Genomic DNA, 21080 nt, shown 5'->3' on the forward strand with positions numbered 1-21080 from the left:
CTCTGACAGCTCTGATCATCCCTATTTTCCGGGCTATTGGGTCATCAGAGACCCAATCATCCCAGAATCGGCGCAAATCGCCGATCTGAATTGATCGGCGATTTGTGGTGATCCCCGACATGGGGGGGGGGGTCTCAGGACCCCCTAGAGGTTTGTACGGGGTGCCTGTTGAATGATTTCCGGTCCCCGACCGGCTAGCGGCGGTACCGAAATTCCCACGCGCGTACAGGTATGCCCTTGGTCCTTAAGTACCAGGACGCAAGGGCGTACCAGGACGCAAGGGCGTATCCATACGACCGTGTCCTGAAGATGATAAAGGGGCACTCCAGTGGAAAGAATTTTTATTTTATTTTAATCAACTGGTGCCAGAAAGTTAAACAGATTTGTAAATTACTTCAATAAAAAAAAATCTTTATCCTTCCAGTACTTATTAGCGGCTGTATATTACAGAGAAAGTTCTTTTGTTTTTGGATTTCTTTTTTTTCTGGCCACAGGGCTCTCTGCTGACACCTCTGTCTGTATCAGGGACTGTCCAGAGCAGCAAATGTTTGCTATGGGGATTTGCTCCTTTTCTGGACAGTTCCTGATACAGACAGAGGTGTCAGCAGAGAACACCCTGGACGGAAAAAAATGAAATCCAAAAAGAAAATAACTTTCTAGAATATTGCAGCTAATATTTAAACATATGCTGAACAGAGTCATACGTTGACCTTTGGTCACAATGCAAAAATAAACCACATACTGTAAATGTACTTTTTTACTTGATGGGTGTTAGCCATCATGGGCTACAGTTTTGAACCTGTTTAGTATTTTATTTTTCTATGAAGGACCAGACTAACCTGTAAATATATAAATGTGGACTTAGGACTATTCTTGCCTGGTAGTGTATAAAACAGTGAGAATGGGTACAGATCTCAACGGATATTTCTTATTTGTAAAGTGGGATATTTTATATTTCACAATTTTAGACTGAATTGTCTTCCACCCATTTTATATAAATAAAACAGGTAACACTCAAAGATGTTGGAGAGATCTATAAGATCCGTATTGTGTGTGATCACTTACCCACTGCACCAGGGTGGCATTTGGAAAGCATAAATATGGTGGAACAAGAAACCAGACAAGAAGTGCAGTTTGAGTGTAACTGTTGGATCTTTGCGGATTCTGAAGAGGAGGAAGCAATAAAAGAATTCCAGGTGTCCGGTAATCCACAAGAACCTATACCTGGTAAATATAAGTGACGGCATGAAATTTTTACATATGACCTAAATTACTGTAAAAATATAATATTATATCAAATACATGTATATATATACATGTATTAACAGTATGTCTAAGTGTAAGAATTAGAGTACGTCTGGGCTAATAATTGTTTAAATGTCGCATGCTGGTTTTATATTTGAGGTGATCAAAAGCACTTTTTAAATGCAGCATTGCCTTACAAACAAACAAAATCTAACGAAACTACTAAGACACAAACAGTAGGACCAGTCTTGTCTTTTATTGAGCACATTCAGTAAACATTCACTGTGCAGAGAGAAAAAATGTATTAAACATCAGTGTTGATGACTCTTGAAAAGCTAAGGCTAGGGCATGAGATGTTAGATTGTGGGGGGTTCCACTGGTGGGGACCCCCACAATCTCTATGCTGGCAGCTGCATCCAGGACATCACACCACGCCATCTCCATTCATGTCTATGGGAGATGGCATGAAGGCTAGTATATAGCCGTCACGACTTCTCCGTTAGATGTGAATGAAGGGGGCATGGCAAGTGGCATCGCCAGTCATCGGGCACGGAGCAGAGTTCACTCTGTGCACCGAATGACAGGGGTGAAACAATGGAGATCGCAGGGGGTCCCCAGCGGCAAGACCTCCGCAATTAGACATCTTCTCCCCTATCCTATGGGTAGGGGAAAGGATGTTTTCAGCAGAGTACTCCTTTAACCCCTTAAGGACTCAGCCCATTTTCACCTTAAGGACGCAGCCAATTTTATTTTTGCATTTTTGTTTTTTCCTCTTCGCCTTCTAAAATTCATAACTCTTTTATATTTCCATTCTTAGTCCCATATGAGGGCTTGTTTTTTGCCTGACCAGTGGTTCTTTGTAATTACATCACTCATTTACCCAAAAATGTATGGTAAACCCAAAAATTTATTTTTTGTGTAAGGAAATTTAAACGGAAATCATAATTTAGCAAATTTGGGGGGCTTCGTTTTCGCACTGTACACTTTACGGTAAACAATACATGTTTTGTTTATTCTCTGGGTCAATACGATTAAAATGATACCCATGGTTATGTACTTTTCTATTATTGTACTGCTTTTTTTTTTTGTTTTACAAAATCAGTATGTTTAAAATTGCCCTATTTTGACCACCTCCAACTTTCTTATTTTACCGTATTCAGGGATTTGTGAGTGCTCATTTTTTGCACCATGATCTGTAGTTTGTTTTGGCACCAGATTTGCATATATGTGACTTTTTGATTGCTTTTTATACAAAAATAATTAGCAGTTTGAACTTTTTTTTACATTTATTTTTCACTTTTTTAGTCCCCATAGGGTCTGATTACCGGCGACCACGGGGCCGACGGAGTGTGACATCACGCCTCCGCCCCCCTGTGACATCACGCTCCGCCCCTCAATGCAAGCCTTTGGGAGGGGGCGTGACAGCTATCACGCTCCGGGGACTGGTTATGAACTGGGTTCCACGTGCAAGATCACGGGGTCCCCAGCAGCTGAACTCCCGCGATCAGGCATCTTATCCCCTATCCTTTGGATAGGGGATAAGATGTCTAAGCACCGGAGAACCCCTTTAAGGTACCCTATGTGCTGCGGTGATGATTACTCACCTGTCCCAGGTTCTCCGGACCATCCTCTTCAGGATCCCCTGCATGGCCGTCGCTTTCCTTCGTCGTCATCACATTGCCACGCACGCCGTCCCATTATCCAATAGGAGCAGCGTGTGCAGCAACAGGATGACGGCAATGAAGAACGTCAATCCCGGGCAGCAGTGATGGTCCGGAGCGGCGGGGACACCCCAGGGACGTGGTGGACAGCGATGGAGGGCGACATCCTGGCAGCGGTGACGGTCCGGGGCGGTGAGGACAGGTGAGTATAACTTCCTATACTTATCATTGCACGGATCCCTCAACATGCGATGGTTTCAACTAACGATGGTTCATTTGGAACGAATTACCTTCGTATGTTGAGGGACCACTGTATGTATAGCAATCATTAGATTGCTAATACTGTTCAGTGCTATGCATAGGGCATAGCAAAGATCAGTATTATCGGCAATCTTCTGCTCTGGTCTGCTGGAAGGCAGATCAGTGCAGAAGACCCCGGGAGACGGACGGAGGCAGGTGAGGGGACCTCCGTCCTCCATCTTGGCCAATCTGATCCTCGTGACAGTGCCGCGGGCGATCAGATCAGCCATTATAAGTGCCGCATTGCTGCAGATGCCGTGATCTGTATTGATCACGGCACCTGAAGGGTTATGGCAGACATCAACGTGACCGCTGATTTCGGTCATTACCGGCGGGTCCCATCGGGAATGAAGCGAGTGCATCACCTGCCCTCGTATCACAGCAGTGCCGTAAATGTACGGCACAGTGCGCTAAGAGGTGCTATGAAGCCGTACATTTACGGTGCATGTTCTTAAGGGGTTAATACCTTCAGAAGACTTCAGAAGGTGTGTGATAGAGATGAATAAAACTAGACAAGGATACAAAAGCATTTCTACCTGGATGACCTGGTTGCACATTAATACAAAGTGGGAATCCTCTCTTGTGTTAAAATCTAGCACATATTTAATAGTTAACATTTATGTAATAGATGTCCCAAAAATGTGACTCTTTCAAAAGCTGTATCTGTTCTTCTCTGGGCATGGCACATATAAATTTGTAAAACTCTATTATTTTACAGACATTGTTGCCTAAAACAGCAAGATACACACTTATCAGGCAAACAATTATTATTGGCTAAACTTTATTAACAAATGTGTGACAAAATAGTAAATACAGAGTGGTATTATGCAAAGATTACCACTTGGGAGTTATAAATTCACAGGTAATAGTAAACTGCACCCATTGTCTACAAATAGAGAAGATTTAGGAATGTTACTACTCTCCCTAAGAGTGAGCATCTTAAATTTATGATGAGAGCACAAGAAGAAACCCTAAAGGAGGTGCTTAGGAATCCAAGCTTAAATTTAAATGACCTACAGAAGATTCTAAAGGCAGGGTCACACGAGGCGCATCTGCCACACATTTAACGCTTAGGATGCGCTGATGCGCAGACGGCCTGCAGAGCGAGCTCCGGGTAGCTCGGTGTGTCCGCTCCTAGATTTTCCACTGTAGAAATCCTCCGCTATGAGCGGACCTACAGAGATACCCGGTTGCAGCCATCGGCACATTGGCAGTGTGGCACATGCTGTGGATATGCTCCGTGTGACCCTGCCTTAAACTGCAAAAATCACTGTTCATAGGTCCACTATTAGGGTAGTGTCACACATGCCGTATTTTGCTGCGTATTTGCTGCTACATATCTTCCTGACCATTGAAGTCAATGGGTGGAAAAAAACACAGAAACAAATATGCAGCAAAATACGGCACAAATGACCCTATCCTTAGAAGAACATTGAAGGATAATGATGTTTAGGAATAGAACTGAAGAAGAAAGCCACTACTGTCATAAACAAAAGAACAAAAAAACAAACAACATTATAGAGACACATGGGAAAATGCTTCTGGGAAAATGTTCTATGTATGTTTGAGACAAAAAGTGAGCTTTCTCCCTTTCATCTTCCTTATCTTTTTCCCTTCTTATCTCCCCATTAATTCAGTGATCTTTCTTGTGTTACTACTGTCAGTACTGTACCAGTTTTATTTGTTTGAACCACTTTCTCATAAGAAGTCTAGCAACTGTATTTAATATCAATATAACATGTTTCTGTAGATCTATTTACGATTTCTGTTTCTAAAATTCTGGTTCATTTCCAATAAAAAAAAAGAGATTTGATTAACCCATTAAAGTGTACCTGTCGTTAGCAAAAACTTTTTATATAATATAAATCATATCATTATACGTATATTTGTAATATACATTGGTTAATAATTGGGCATATTTAGGAGGGTGGGATGCTGTCCCTACAGCTATTGTCTGTGTGTCTCTGTAAAGAGATCAAATACAGGAAGTAAGGGCAGGACAAGCAGGGCTCTGTGTAGGCTGTGGGAGCCGAGGGCATGCCACAAAGCCTCAATGTACAGAGCTTTGATTGTCCTCAGTGTACAGAGCCCTGCTTGTCCTCAGTGTACAGAGCCCTGCTTGTCCTCAGTGCACATAACTCTGCTTGTCCTCAGTGTACAGAGCCCTGCTTGTCCTCCGTGCACAGAGCCCTGTTTGTCCTCAGTGCACAGAATCCTACTTGTCATCATTGTACAGAACCCTGCTTGTCCTCAGTGTACAGAGCCCTGCTTGTCCTCCGTGCACAGAGCCATGCTTGTCCTCAGTGCACAGAACTCTGCTTGTCCTCAATGTACAGAGCCCTGCTTGTCCTCAGTGTACAGAGCCCTGCTTGTCCTCAGTGTACAGAGCCCTGCTTGTGCTCAGTGTACAGAGCTCTGCTTGTCCTCAGTGTACAGAGCTCTGCTTGTCCTCAGTGTACATAACTCTGCTTGTCCTCACTGCACAGAGCCCTGCTTGTCCTCACTGCACAGAGCCCTGCTTGTCCTCAGTGCACAGAGCCCTGCTTGTCCTCACTGCACAGAGCCCTGCTTGTCCTCAGTGTACAGAGCCCTGCTTGTCCTCAGTGTACAGAGCCCTGCTTGTCCTCAGTGTACAGAGCCCTGCTTGTCCTCAGTGTACAGAGCCCTGCTTGTCCTCAGTGTACAGAGTTCTGCTTGTCCTCACTGCACAGAGCCCTGCTTGTCCTCAGTGTACAGAGCCCTGCTTGTCCTCAGTGCATAGAGCCCTGCTTGTCCTCAGTGCACAGAGCCCTGCTTGTCCTCAGTGTACAGAGCCCTGCTTGTCCTCAGTGCACAAAGTCCTGCTTGTCCTCACACACTTCCTGTACTTGGTCTTGTAACAGAGACACACAGACAATAGCTGCAGGGACAAAAAATATACACATTTGCAACCAATTTATATTACAAATATACATATAATGTTATTTTCTAAATTGTACACTTTAAGGACTTAAGGACATCAGGGTTTTTTTTTTCTCTCCTCGCCCTCGCTATAATGCTTTTAATTTTCCTCCTAAAGACCCATATGAGGAGCCTTGTTTTTTACACCACCAATTGTACTAATGACATCATTCATTTTCCCACAGAATCTATGGTGAAATTAAAATGAATTATTTGTAAGTAAAACTTAAAAATAAACATTACTTTGCAACTTTTGGGGGCTTTTGTTTTTACGAAGTGCACATTTCGGTTAAATTACACATTATCTTTATTCAGTAGTTTAAAATAATGAAGTGGCTATTCAATCTATCTTATCTAACATTCACATCCCATTCTTTTGGTTTCAGGAAAACGTTGGAATATACAGATAACAACAGCAAATGATTCCTTACTGAGCTATGAGATGAACATTAATGTCATTATTTACGGATCAGATGGAAAGACAAATGACTTTTTTCTTCCAAAAAAGTCTGAGATACAATATTTCTATCCTGGCTCTAGAGATGAGTTTTTGGTAAGTATAAGATTATAATACTTGAAAATAATAGTGGGCCCAGGAACCCATGAGTGACCATAGTGACTTACTTGTCCATGGCAGCCAGTTAAGTTACACTTATTTTTAACCCATGTAGCTGTTACAACCCCTAGAATAAAGTTAACACATGTTTGTGAACATTTTAAGGTAATTAACCCCTTAGGGACCCATTTTTACCTTAAAGAGGCACTGTCATTGTTAAAAACTTTTCATATATTGCAGGACTCATTATAATATGACATTTAACAATATACACCTGAAATTCAAGCTCACAATAGCCACCACTAGGGGTTGCCTGTCTTTTAGCCAGACAGACTAGTCTAGATTTTACAGCATACTGGATACCGGCCGTAAAGCATACCGGTATCCAGTATAGGAGATTTCTATTGTGTATGCAAAACTACAGATAAAGGATGTGTGGACATGCTGGGAGCTGTAGTTTTACAACAGCTGGAGGCAACACTGCTCTAACACAGTTATTTACAAACAGTGCAGCTTCAGTTGTTACTAAACTACAACTCCCAGCATGCTGAAATAGTCAAAGCTTTCTCGGACTCCTGAATGACAAAGAAGTTGATCAGACATTCAGGAGTCTGTGAAAGATGAATGACACACATAGTGACAGCTATGCTGATTAGCATCTAGCTTTACTAGGAGAAGATAAAACAGATGGAACATGTATTCATAAAAATGCTGTAGTTTTATCTAAAAAAATCCTTGCACTAATTTTATAAAGATCTATTCTTATATTTATACATTTTATCCTGTTATGAATTCACCATAATGTCTTCTGATTACTGCAGGCAAGCTCCAAGCATCTTCCTCTGACACATGACACAGCATAAAACCAGAGAGGAAAGGGATACAGAGTAGAGAGTACTGATTGGCTGACTGCCCAGGCTTGCTCCTGTGAGGGAGACAGCCTGACACGCCCCCTCCAGCCTGCACAATGATAAAGTAACTCACTAGAGATAAATGCTTATATCTCTGGATATATAGGTCCGAGACACATAAAAATTATATGCACATAATCAGGATTGGGTCCTGAGTAACATATCACTTTTTTTCTTTTTTTTTTTGCACTATAACAGGTAAGCTTTAAAGGAAATCTGTAAGCATCACCCACACTAGCCTGTCATACTGATCAAAATTATACTTACCGCATCTTGATCCGTCGCTCTGTTCCGCTTTTTCTTTGTATGCAAATTAGTTGTTTGGGGCACGGGCAGAGCTACGAATCCTGCTCTGGGCACTTTGATGTCATCTTTGCTGGGTGGGCGCTCTACCAGGCTTCTCCATCTACATAATCCCCCTCCCTGCTTGCTCCGTGTACGTTACTGTTCGGCACATGCGCTGTTCCCTGGGTACACCCGGAAGCGGCGTTCAGGCATGCAAGGATGCAGGAATGAAGTTCAACCGTACACTGCTTCTAGGTGTACCCAGTCAGAGGGGCATGTGCCGAACAGTAAAGTACACCGAGCGAGCAAGGAGGGAGATTGTGAAGATGGAAGCGCCCCCCTGGCGAAGATGACGTCACAGTGCAGGGTTCGTAGCTCCGCCCGTGCTCCAAGCAACTAATTTGCATATACAGAAAAAGAAGAATTACGGTGGAACAGAGCGACTGATCAAAATGTATTAAGTATTATTTTGATCAGTGTCACCCACACTACAAGCCTGTATGGCAGGTTAGTGTGGGTGATACTGATGACAGATTTCCTTTAAGGACACAGGCACATTATGAATTAATAACTCTGAGGTGCTTTTACTTGTCTTTCTGATTCTGAGATAATTTTTTGTGACATATCTTTCTTTAAGAAAGTGGTACATTTTTTTTCCATACTTGCATAAAAAAATAAAAAATAGAAAAATAGAAAAATTTGTATTTTTCAAAATTTTAAAATACTCAGCTTCTAAAAATGGTCATTCCAAATATTTACATCTCAGATGGAAATACAAATATTTTACTTCTACAAAAGTTTGGGATACAGTAGTTCCCTTGCTCTGAAGATTAGTTTTTTGGTAAGAACAAGCATAACATTTTGATACTTCAAAATAGTAGTGTGGCCAGGATATACAGTACATGGATAACCTTAGTGACTTCCCAAGATGACATTCGGAGCAAATGCCACTTTACAAGAATACTTTTTTGTACTATGAGATAAAAGACATGTGAGGATATAACAAAACAAGCGCAAAAGAAAAAATAGACTTATTTGGTGAATTCCTATACTCCCGTACAAAAGTTAAAGGGGTATTCCGGGTAACTGAATTTATCAGACACTTATCCCCTTTCCACAGGATTTGGGATACGTGTCTGATTGCAGAGGGCCTGACCACTGGAACCCCATGTGATCTCTTTGTTACGCCGAGCGCTCCGGGTTCCCGCTCCTCCCCGGAGCGCTCGCTTCACCTCCTCCGCTGCAGCGCCCCGGTCACGTCCTCTGACCCGGGGCGCTGCGATCCTGCTGCTAGCCGGGATGCGATTCGCGATGCGGGTAGCGCCCGCTCGCGATGCGCACCCCGGCTCTCCTACCTGACTCGCTCCCCGTCTGTTCTGTCCCGGCGCGCGCGGCCCCGCTCCCTAGGGCGCGCGCGCGCCGGGTCTCTGCGATTTAAAGGGCCACTGCGCCGCTGATTGGCGCAGTGGTTCCAATTAGAGTTATCACCTGTGCACTCCCTATATTACCTCACTTCCCTTGCACTCCCTTGCCGGATCTTGTTGCCTTAGTGCCAGTGAAAGCGTTCCCTGTGTGTCCCTTGCCAGTGTTTCCAGACCTTCTGCCGTTGCCCCTGACTACGATCCTTGCTGCCTGCCCCGACCTTCTGCTACGTCCGACCTTGCTTCTGCCTACTCCCTTGTACCGCGCCTATCTTCAGCAGCCAGAGAGGTGAGCCGTTGCTAGTGGATACGACCTGGTCACTACCGCCGCAGCAAGACCATCCCGCTTTGCGGCGGGCTCTGGTGAAAACCAGTAGTGGCTTAGAACCGGTCCACTAGCACGGTCCACGCCTATCCCTCTCTGGCACAGAGGGTCCACTACCTGCCAGCCGGCATCGTGACAGTAGATCCGGCCATGGATCCCGCTGAAGTTCCTCTGCCAGTTGTCGCTGACCTCACCACGGTGGTCGCCCAGCAGTCACAACAGATTGCGCAACAAGGCCAACAGCTGTCTCAACTGACCGTTATGCTACAACAGTTGCTACCACAGCTTCAGCAGTCATCTCCTCCGCCAGCTCCTGCACCTCCTCCGCAGCGAGTGGCCGCTCCTGGGATACGCTTATCCTTGCCGGATAAGTTTGATGGGGACTCTAAGTTTTGCCGTGGCTTCCTTTCCCAATGTTCCCTGCATCTGGAGATGATGTCGGACCTGTTTCCCACTGAAAGGTCTAAGGTGGCTTTCGTAGTCAGTCTTCTGTCCGGAAAAGCCCTGTCATGGGCCACACCGCTCTGGGACCGCAATGACCCCGTCACTGCCTCAGTACACTCCTTCTTCTCGGAAATCCGAAGTGTCTTTGAGGAACCTGCCCGAGCCTCTTCTGCTGAGACTGCCCTGTTGAACCTGGTCCAGGGTAATTCTTCCGTTGGCGAGTATGCCGTACAATTCCGTACACTTGCTTCAGAATTGTCCTGGAATAATGAGGCCCTCTGCGCGACCTTCAAAAAAGGCCTATCCAGCAACATTAAAGATGTTCTGGCCGCACGAGAAATTCCTGCTAATCTACATGAACTTATTCACCTAGCCACTCGCATTGACATGCGTTTTTCTGAAAGGCGTCAGGAACTCCGCCAAGATATGGACTCTGTTCGCACGAGGCGTTTCGTCTCCTCGGCTCCTCTCTCCTCTGGTCCCCTGCAATCTGTTCCTGTGCCTCCCGCCGTGGAGGCTATGCAGGTCGACCGGTCTCGCCTGACACCTCAAGAGAGGACACGACGCCGTATGGAGAACCTCTGCCTGTACTGTGCTAGTACCGAACACTTCCTGAGGGATTGTCCTATCCGTCCTCCCCGCCTGGAAAGACGTACGCTGACTCCGCACAAAGATGAGACAGTCCTTGATGTCTACTCTGCTTCTCCACGTCTTACTGTGCCTGTGCGGATGTCTGCTTCTGCCTTCTCCTTCTCTACAGTGGCCTTCTTGGACTCTGGTTCTGCAGGAAATTTTATTTTGGCCTCTCTCGTCAACAGGTTCAACATCCCAGTGACCAGTCTCGCCAGACCCCTCTACATCAATTGTGTAAATAATGAAAGATTGGACTGTACCATACGTTTCCGCACGGAGCCCCTTCTTATGAGCATCGGATCTCATCATGAGAGGATTGAACTTTTGGTCCTCCCCAATTGCACCTCGGAGATTCTCCTTGGACTTCCCTGGCTTCAACTTCATTCCCCAACCCTGGATTGGTCCACTGGGGAGATCAAGAGTTGGGGGTCCTCTTGTTCCAAGAACTGTCTAAAACCGCTTCCCAGTAACCCTTGCCGTAACTCTGTGGTTCCTCCAGTAACCGGTCTCCCCAAGGCCTATATGGACTTCGCGGATGTTTTCTGCAAAAAACAAGCTGAGACTCTACCTCCTCACAGGCCTTATGATTGCCCTATCGACCTCCTCCCGGGTACTACTCCACCCCGGGGCAGAATTTATCCTCTCTCTGCCCCAGAGACTCTTGCCATGTCCGAATACGTCCAGGAGAATCTAAAAAGGGGCTTTATCCGTAAATCCTCCTCTCCTGCCGGAGCCGGATTTTTCTTTGTCTCCAAAAAAGATGGCTCCCTACGTCCTTGCATTGACTACCGCGGTCTTAATAAAATCACGGTTAAGAACCGCTACCCCTTACCCCTCATCTCTGAACTCTTTGATCGCCTCCAAGGTGCCCACATCTTCACTAAATTGGACTTAAGAGGCGCCTATAACCTCATCCGCATCAGAGAGGGGGACGAGTGGAAAACGGCATTTAACACCAGAGATGGACACTTTGAGTATCTGGTCATGCCCTTTGGACTGTGCAATGCCCCTGCCGTCTTCCAAGACTTTGTCAATGAAATTTTTCGTGATCTATTATACTCCTGTGTTGTGGTATATCTGGACGATATCCTAATTTTTTCTGCCAATCTAGAGGAACACCGCCGGCATGTCCGTATGGTTCTTCAGAGACTTCGTGACAACCAACTCTATGCCAAAATTGAGAAATGTCTGTTTGAATGCCAATCTCTTCCTTTTCTAGGATATTTGGTCTCTGGCCAGGGACTACAGATGGATCCAGACAAACTCTCTGCCGTCTTAAATTGGCCACGCCCCTCCGGACTCCGTGCTATCCAACGCTTTTTGGGGTTCGCCAATTATTACAGGCAATTTATTCCACATTTTTCTACCATTGTGGCTCCTATCGTGGCTTTAACCAAGAAAAATGCTGATCCCAAGTCCTGGCCTCCTCAAGCAGAAGACTCCTTTAAACAACTCAAGTCTGCCTTTTCTTCGGCTCCCGTGCTCTCCAGACCTGACCCTTCCAAACCCTTCCTATTGGAGGTTGATGCCTCCTCAGTAGGAGCTGGAGCTGTTCTTCTACAAAAAAATCCTTCCGGGCATGCTGTCACTTGTGGTTTTTTCTCTAGGACCTTCTCTCCAGCGGAGAGGAACTACTCCATCGGGGATCGAGAACTTCTAGCCATTAAATTAGCACTTGAGGAATGGAGGCATCTGCTGGAGGGATCAAGATTTCCTGTTATTATCTACACCGACCACAAGAACCTCTCCTACCTCCAGTCGGCCCAACGGCTGAATCCTCGCCAGGCCCGGTGGTCTCTGTTCTTTGCCCGATTTAATTTTGAGATTCACTTTCGTCCTGCCGATAAGAACATTAGAGCCGATGCTCTCTCTCGTTCCTCGGATGCCTCAGAAGTTGATCTCCCTCCGCAACACATCATTCCACCTGACTGCCTGATCTCCACTTCTCCTGCCTCCATCAGACAGACTCCTCCAGGAAAGACCTTTGTTTCTCCACGCCAACGCCTCGGAATCCTCAAATGGGGTCACTCCTCCCATCTCGCAGGTCATGCGGGCATCAAGAAATCTGTGCAACTCATCTCCCGCTTCTATTGGTGGCCAACTCTGGAGACGGATGTTGGGGACTTTGTGCGAGCCTGCACTATCTGTGCCCGGGATAAGACTCCTCGCCAGAAGCCCGCTGGTTTTCTTCATCCTCTGCCTGTCCCCGAACAGCCTTGGTCTCTGATTGGTATGGATTTTATTACTGATTTACCCCCTTCCCGTGGCAACACCGTTATTTGGGTGGTCGTTGATCGATTCTCCAAAATGGCACATTTCATTCCTCTTCCTGGTCTTCCTTCTGCGCCTCAGTTGGCTAAACAATTTTTTGTACACATTTTTCGTCTTCACGGGTTGCCTACGCAGATTGTCTCGGATAGAGGGGTCCAATTCGTGTCTAAATTCTGGAGAGCTCTCTGTAAACAACTCAAGATTAAATTAAATTTTTCCTCTGCATATCATCCCCAGTCCAATGGACAAGTAGAAAGAATTAACCAGATCCTGGGTGATTATTTGCGACATTTTGTTTCCTCCCGCCAGGATGACTGGGCAGATCTCCTTCCATGGGCCGAATTCTCGTATAACTTCAGGGTCTCTGAATCTTCCTCCAAATCCCCATTTTTCGTGGTGTACGGCCGTCACCCTCTTCCCCCCCTCCCTACCCCCTTGCCCTCTGGTCTGCCCGCTGTGGATGAAATTTCTCGTGACCTTTCCATTATATGGAGAGAGACCCAAAATTCTCTCTTACAGGCTTCTTCACGCATGAAGAGGTTCGCGGATAAGAAAAGAAGAGCTCCCCCCGTTTTTTCCCCTGGAGACAAGGTATGGCTCTCCGCTAAATATGTCCGCTTCCGTGTCCCTAGCTACAAGTTGGGACCACGCTATCTTGGTCCTTTCAAAATTCTGTGTCAAATTAATCCTGTCTCTTATAAACTTCTTCTTCCTCCTTCTCTTCGTATCCCTAATGCCTTTCACGTCTCTCTTCTCAAACCACTCATCCTCAACCGTTTTTCTCCCAAATCTGTTCCTCCCACTCCTGTTTCCGGCTCCTCGGACGTCTTCTCGGTCAAGGAGATTTTGGCTGCCAAAAAGGTCAGAGGAAAAAATTTTTTTTTAGTAGACTGGGAGGGTTGTGGTCCTGAAGAGAGATCCTGGGAACCTGAGGACAACATCCTTGACAAAAGTCTGCTCCTCAGGTTCTCAGGCTCCAAGAAGAGGGGGAGACCCAAGGGGGGGGGTACTGTTACGCCGAGCGCTCCGGGTTCCCGCTCCTCCCCGGAGCGCTCGCTTCACCTCCTCCGCTGCAGCGCCCCGGTCACGTCCTCTGACCCGGGGCGCTGCGATCCTGCTGCTAGCCGGGATGCGATTCGCGATGCGGGTAGCGCCCGCTCGCGATGCGCACCCCGGCTCTCCTACCTGACTCGCTCCCCGTCTGTTCTGTCCCGGCGCGCGCGGCCCCGCTCCCTAGGGCGCGCGCGCGCCGGGTCTCTGCGATTTAAAGGGCCACTGCGCCGCTGATTGGCGCAGTGGTTCCAATTAGAGTTATCACCTGTGCACTCCCTATATTACCTCACTTCCCTTGCACTCCCTTGCCGGATCTTGTTGCCTTAGTGCCAGTGAAAGCGTTCCCTGTGTGTCCCTTGCCAGTGTTTCCAGACCTTCTGCCGTTGCCCCTGACTACGATCCTTGCTGCCTGCCCCGACCTTCTGCTACGTCCGACCTTGCTTCTGCCTACTCCCTTGTACCGCGCCTATCTTCAGCAGCCAGAGAGGTGAGCCGTTGCTAGTGGATACGACCTGGTCACTACCGCCGCAGCAAGACCATCCCGCTTTGCGGCGGGCTCTGGTGAAAACCAGTAGTGGCTTAGAACCGGTCCACTAGCACGGTCCACGCCTATCCCTCTCTGGCACAGAGGGTCCACTACCTGCCAGCCGGCATCGTGACACTCTTGACAGGGGCCAGCTACTTACCCATCCTTGGTACGCTCCCGTCTCCAATTCCTAAACAAGTGTAAGTTTATTTTAACGGATTACCCCTTTTACACATTGATTGATAACTGGGGTAAAAAAAACAACAACTATATAGCAGAATTGCTCTTTTTTTCAGCATTTTCCTCATGATTTAATATAAATTTAATGCTCACTGTTGTTTCAACAAACTGTGCATAAATCAAAGTGCACGCTAATAGACCTTTTGTACTATAAGGGCTGGTTTACACTGAAGGAATTCCACAATGGAAATGACATGGAATTGGAACCTATTTATTGAAGAATTGTACTGTGGAAATAAGGGCTGTGCTGTATGTTCATTCTTTTGGCGGAATCCAGATCCATGACGGAAATTCCACCACAGAAATTCTGCAGTGTTTACAGTGCAGCAGACTCCCATTGAAATCAATGGGAGACTTCTGCAAGCAGAATCCACCCTGAATTTTCTCTTGGTAGTTGTGGGGTAGAATTTTTCTCTCTAGACCACAGCATGTCAGCAGCTGCTTCAAATGTATATATAAGAAAATAAATGAATCAGCTCACCCCTAAAACTTTTCTACAGACTTGATTGACATTTGCTGATTCATGGAAGATAGCATGTGCTGCTTCACAGTGATGCATAGCCGCTTCATAGGGAATCATAGAAAAAGGTTTTACTGCTCCAAGTGATAAAAACGTGTTTTACTCACTGAAGTGCTGCCCCCTGAACACTGCTGCTCTAAGCACGGGCCCATGTGTCCCTAATGGCAAATACGGCCTTGCTCTTGCCCATAGAGGTCCAAGGAGAGGGGAGAGGAGGAGGAGGGATGGCTAGAGATAGAAAAACACAAGTAGAGGCTCCAGCACATTTAAGTAAGTGTTACATGTCACCCAGTGACTCATTACTGCTCTAAGATGTCCTTCATGCTGTTGCTGTTTCTGGAGGTGCGCTATAGAGATATAGGGGAGTAGGATATCCTCCCATATGTGTGCTGTGTATGGGAGACATCATAGCAGCTAATCTCTACACACTAGCTCAAGAACAACTAAAACTTAGAGCCAAAGCTTGTACAAGGGAAAATAGTGCCATATACAAGTTATGGTCAGAAATAGTGCTACTCTGCATGTACACAACTGCTTATCCTTTAAATGTGCCTTAATGTACAGTATATCATTGCCATTAAAAAAAGAAGCAAGTACCATAGAGCAAACTCTGCATTTAGATATACTTTAGCTATACTAGTGCCATTGGTGGCATTATTGAAGATGGGGAGGCATAAGGGAATAAAGGGGCAAAGTCTGAATTTATTACTCTATGGGTCTATTAGTATTTATTAAACATTAACATTACACTATAAATAGTTATTTTAAATTTTAAATTAAATTTTCGTGTCCGGCTTAACATTGTTAACAGAGGAAGCTTGGCTTATAGCTGTAGACTGTAGAGCAAAGGTGCAAAACCTTATCCAGTCAGACAGCAATACTGCTAAGTGTCTGCCATTTCAGAAAGCTTTTGACATGTCATAGAGAGTGCTGAGGCCCTCACCAATCATTACAACGAGCAGGGATAGGCCTGGATGGTCTGGCGCACAGCGATCTCTGTCCAGCTACGCTATACAGCCTCATAGACTTATAATAGATAGAGATCTCAGCCGTGAAGCAGAGCACTTGTGTGTACTTCTCCCTGCTTGTTCTGATGATCTCAGCACTAAGACACCAAACAATCAAATGTGACAATGGCTCTTAAGGGTCTATTCACACGTACAGTATTCTGCGCAGATTTGATGGACAGGATTTTCTGCTGTAGATTTCAATGTAAACTAAATGACTGAACACAGCTTCAAATCCTGCGCATCAAATCTATGCAGAATACTGTACATGTGAATAGACCCTAAATATGCAAAGCAGAGGAAGATGTACTGTAGTTGCATACAGAGTCCCTGAGTGGAGAAAGATATGGTTAACCCCTTCATGACCGAGAAAAATGTATTTTGTGGCTCACGTTTTTATCCTCCTTGCCTTGTAAGACCCATAACTTTTTTATTTTTGACTGAAAAAGTTGTATTGAAAAAGTTGTATTTCTGCGTGACAAGTTGTACTTTCCACTAATACACTTTTTTTTAAATCATACAATGTATTATGAAGCCAGAAAAAAAACATGGAATTGTATAGTTTTCTATGGCAATATTTTTTTTTAGAGTTTGAAATATGGTAAATCTGACATGCTATCTTTATTCTATGGGTCGGTACGATTTCAATGATACCAAACTTGTATAAATTTTTTTTCGTTTTATGGTAAAAAAAAAAAAATTAAAACTTTAAAAAGAGAAAAAAACTTTGTTCATTATTATGTTCTCACCCCTATACTGTTTTTATTTTTCCACCTACAGAGCTGTGTTAGGGTTTATTTTGTGCGCCATGAGCTGTATTTTTTTTGTACCACTCTTGTTTTGTTCTGACTTTTTGATCTGATTTTTATTACGTTTTTTAAAATGGCAATGTACCCAAATATCATCAGTTTTGGCATTTGGAATTTTTTTATGTGTACGCCGTTCACAGTACAGGATCAGAAACATGATAATTTAATAGTTCAGACAATTACACACATAGTGATACAAAATTTGTGCATTTTTTCTTTTTTTGTACAGTTTTTTATTTAAAAAAAAATTAGAAAAGGGGGGTGATTTATATTTTTATTAGGGGAGGGATTTTTTTTATATTTTAAAAACATATTTTTTTACTTTTTTTTTACAGAACTTTTGGCCCCCCTAGGGGCCTATCATAAGCCATCATTAAATGGCTTACATATATCAATGTAATGCTATTGCATTACATTGATCCTTGAAATCTGTGCTCGATTGCTAAGTACTGCCAAAGGCAGCCTTCAACAATCACAGAGCCAGGGAAGACGCTGAGGAACAGGTAAGGCCGCGGGCTTCCCTAGCAACCCATTACATCACAGGGGGGGGGGGTCTATGGGACCACTAGACACCAGGGAATAGCGGCATTTAATGTTTAAACCATGTTTTTACCAGTTAAATTACAAACATCGGAGCGATCACCAATGTATCATTACCGGCAGATGTCTTCAGCAGTGGGCATCTCCCGTTATGAAGTAGACCTGACCTGCGGACCCGCGTCATGCCTGCTCACCCGATCCATGATGTACAATGTCATGGGTGGCTAGAGTGGTGAGGATGAGGAACCTTAAGTGTCCCTTAGATTCATTACACAATTGCCAAGGGTAAGGGCCTGCACTTATGTATATAGTTAATATACACTGGGGAACTTCCTAGTGACAGTGTCCTGGTTGGCGGTGTGGAAGTCCCATTCTATGCAGTTTAAACCAAGCCATTGGGACTTAAAGGATGTTGCAATATAAAGGGAGACACAGATCTTGCACAGTTTCAACACAAACAGTACCTGAGGTAGATTTTGGCAGATGGTACTGAAGGAGTTAACTCACGTGGAGTATAGACCTGAGCAGTTCTTGAGTTTGGAAAATTTCGGAGGTTGACTCATAACAGAACATGTCCATATGGCCCAACTGGAAGTTCACAAAAGTTTGTTAAGGGGTCTGTAACACTCACGTTTCTGAAGACAGGAACTCCGGTGTATGTGGATCCGCTGGACCTGTGTGGCAGATGACTCGGACCGTACCAGGGAGCGGAGTCTAAAGTGTCACTGGTCTTCACCAGAACCTGCCGCAAAGCAGGATGGGCTTGCAGCTGCAGGCAACACCCAGGTCGCTACCCCTGGCACGGCTCGACCACACAGGCGGCTGAGGAGATGCGAGGCACAGGAGGGATGAGACAAGTCGTAGTCAGGATAGCTGTAGGTCAGGGCAGGCGGCACAGTAGCGTAGAAGTTCAGTAGGCAGGCGACAGAGAAGCAAGGTCAAGTTACAAGAGCAGGAGATCTGGTACACGGCAAGGCAATACTATGGAACGCTTTCACTAGGCACAAGGCAACAAAGATCCGGCAGAGAACTGAGGAGGGTGGAGGAATTTATAAACAAGACACAGGTGGTTACACTTATGAGCGTACTGGCCCTTTAAATCTTAAAGCTCCGGCACACGCACGCCCTAAGCAGGAGCAGAGAGGCGGAAGCAGAGGCAGGGGAAACACCTGGAGAGTGACAGACTGGGGCTCGCATGCGGGTGCATCCCGCAATGCGAGTCCCAGCCCCGTCAGCAGCAGAAGGTAAGGGGACCATGCACTCACGGCCAGCATGTGAGGCCGGAGCGCATAGCGTAACAGGGTCCTTGCTCAGCTATCCTTTGCTGACACCTCTGTCAATATCAGGGACTGTCCAGAGCAAGTTCCTAAAATGGACAGAGGTGTCAGCAGAGAGCACTGTGGTCAGACAGAGAGGGAATTCAAAAATAAAAGAACTTCCTGTTGATCATACAGCAGCTTATAAGTACTGGAAGGATTAAGATTTTTTGAATATAAGTAATTTACAAATCTGTTTAACTTTCCAGCACCAGTTGATTTAAAAAAAAAAAAATTTTTTCAGTGCAGTACCCCTTTAAACAACAGTACAGTACATTTTTACATACCATGTGATATGGTCAGGTACTCCTCTCAAACCATATTAAAAAAAAAACGTGAGACACTGCCATATTACTGTGATAAAGACATTATGGGGTATCATTACTTTGTCGAGGTAGTAAGAGGGTGCCACTACTGTTAGGAGAGCACTAAGTTTATTTGTTTGTGTAGGCACTATTATTGTTCCTAAAATGATTGCTCATAATCTTTGGTCATTCATGCTCAGTTCTCCCTCCCCTGCCCATTTCTGCTTCCTCACCACCACGCCCACATCAGCTACCAGGCTCAAACTACCACCCCCCGCAACCCTCACCTATAGCCAGGTGGTTACCCAGTGGCCAGTTGCCTGGAAAAGCAGGTAGGCAGCCAGACAGTCAGACAGCACCAAAGGAACGTAAAAGACTGGTCAACTGTGAGAGCGGGATTTGATAGCATAGAACAGGTGAGAAGTGAAGTGACTTGCTCTTCTGCGTGTGTGCACAGACTAGATACGGAAGTATAGTCTTGGACAACTGTATTGTATAACAAGACAGGCACAAGGGCCAAAGGTAGAGGAATATATTCTGAATAAGGCAATTGAAAAAAGGTAATGTTTTTACAAATAGTGATATTCTAGTGAGCCCTATTCAGTGAAATACAATAAAGTTGGTGGAACAACCGATTCATGGTATATAAAAAAAAATAAATTAAGAGCATACAGTGGCAATCAAAAGTTTGGGCACCCCAGGTAAAAATTTATATTAATGTGCATAAAGAAGCCAAGGAAAAATGGAAAAATCTCCAAAATGCATCAAATTACAGATAAGACATTCTTATAATATAGAGAAGAAAGCAGAGTTGGATCCAGCTTCAAAGGCAATAAAACCGTCTTTATTCAAGGGACATACAAGGCACAGCAGAGGTTACGTGTTTCAAGCGTCAAGCGCTCTTAGTCATACCTTGGTAGGACTAAGAGCGCTTGGCACTTGAAACGCGTAACCTCTGCTGTTCCTTGTATGTCCCTTGAATAAAGACGGTTTTATTGCCTTTGAAGCTGGATCCAACTCTGCTTTCTTCTCTACATTCTCGGTGTTGTCCAGCACCTGGATCCATGCTCCGATTGTCCAGGCGGGGTGAGCTGTTTGGATTTTCTTATAATATGTCAACAAAAGTTAGATTTTATTTCCATCATTTACATTTTCAAAATAACAGAAAACAAAAAAATGGCATCTGCAAAAGTTTGGGCACCCTGCAGAATTTATAGCATGCACTGCCCCCTTTGCAAAGCTGAGACCTGCCAGTGTCATGGATTGTTCTCATCATCATCTGGGAAGACCAGGTGATGTCAATCTCAAAGGTTTTAAATGCTCAGACTCATCTGACCTTGTCCCAACAATCAGCACCATGGGTTCTTACAAGCAGTTGTCTAGAAATCTGAAACTGAAAATAGTTGACGCTCACAAAGCTGGAGAAGGCTTTAAGAAGATAGCAAAACTTTTTCAGATGTCAATATCCTCTGTTCGGAATGTAATTAAGAAATGACAGTCATCAGGAACAGTGGAAGTTAAAGCAAGATCTGGAAGACCAAGAAAAATATCAGACAGAACAGCTCGCAGGATTGTGAGAAAAACAAATCAAAACCCACGTTTGACTGCACAATCCCTCCAGAAAGATCTGGCAGACACAGGAGTTGTGATACACTATTCCCGTATAAAGAGATACTTCTACAAATATGGTCTTCATGGAAGAGTCATCAGAAGAAAACCTCTTCTACGTCTTCACCACAAAAATCAGCGTTTGAACTTTGCAAATGAACATA

At 44.9% G+C, this 21080-nt stretch overlaps 1 protein-coding gene across 4 annotated transcripts in view; it reads left to right on the plus strand.

Annotated features, from left to right (window-relative positions):
* LOC130274080 (lipoxygenase homology domain-containing protein 1-like) overlaps positions 1-21080 on the plus strand; it is a 316463-nt gene that overhangs the window by 41428 nt on the left and 253955 nt on the right. For all 4 annotated transcript variants that reach the window (XM_056521934.1, XM_056521930.1, XM_056521931.1 and 1 more), the window contains 2 exons: positions 1008-1227; positions 6533-6699. In XM_056521934.1, coding sequence (XP_056377909.1) covers positions 1008-1227; positions 6533-6699 — 387 coding nt within the window. The remainder of the gene's footprint in view (positions 1-1007; positions 1228-6532; positions 6700-21080) is intronic.

Source organism: Hyla sarda, chromosome 5 (genome assembly GCF_029499605.1).
Source record: "Hyla sarda isolate aHylSar1 chromosome 5, aHylSar1.hap1, whole genome shotgun sequence".
Taxonomy (NCBI): domain Eukaryota; kingdom Metazoa; phylum Chordata; class Amphibia; order Anura; family Hylidae; genus Hyla; species Hyla sarda.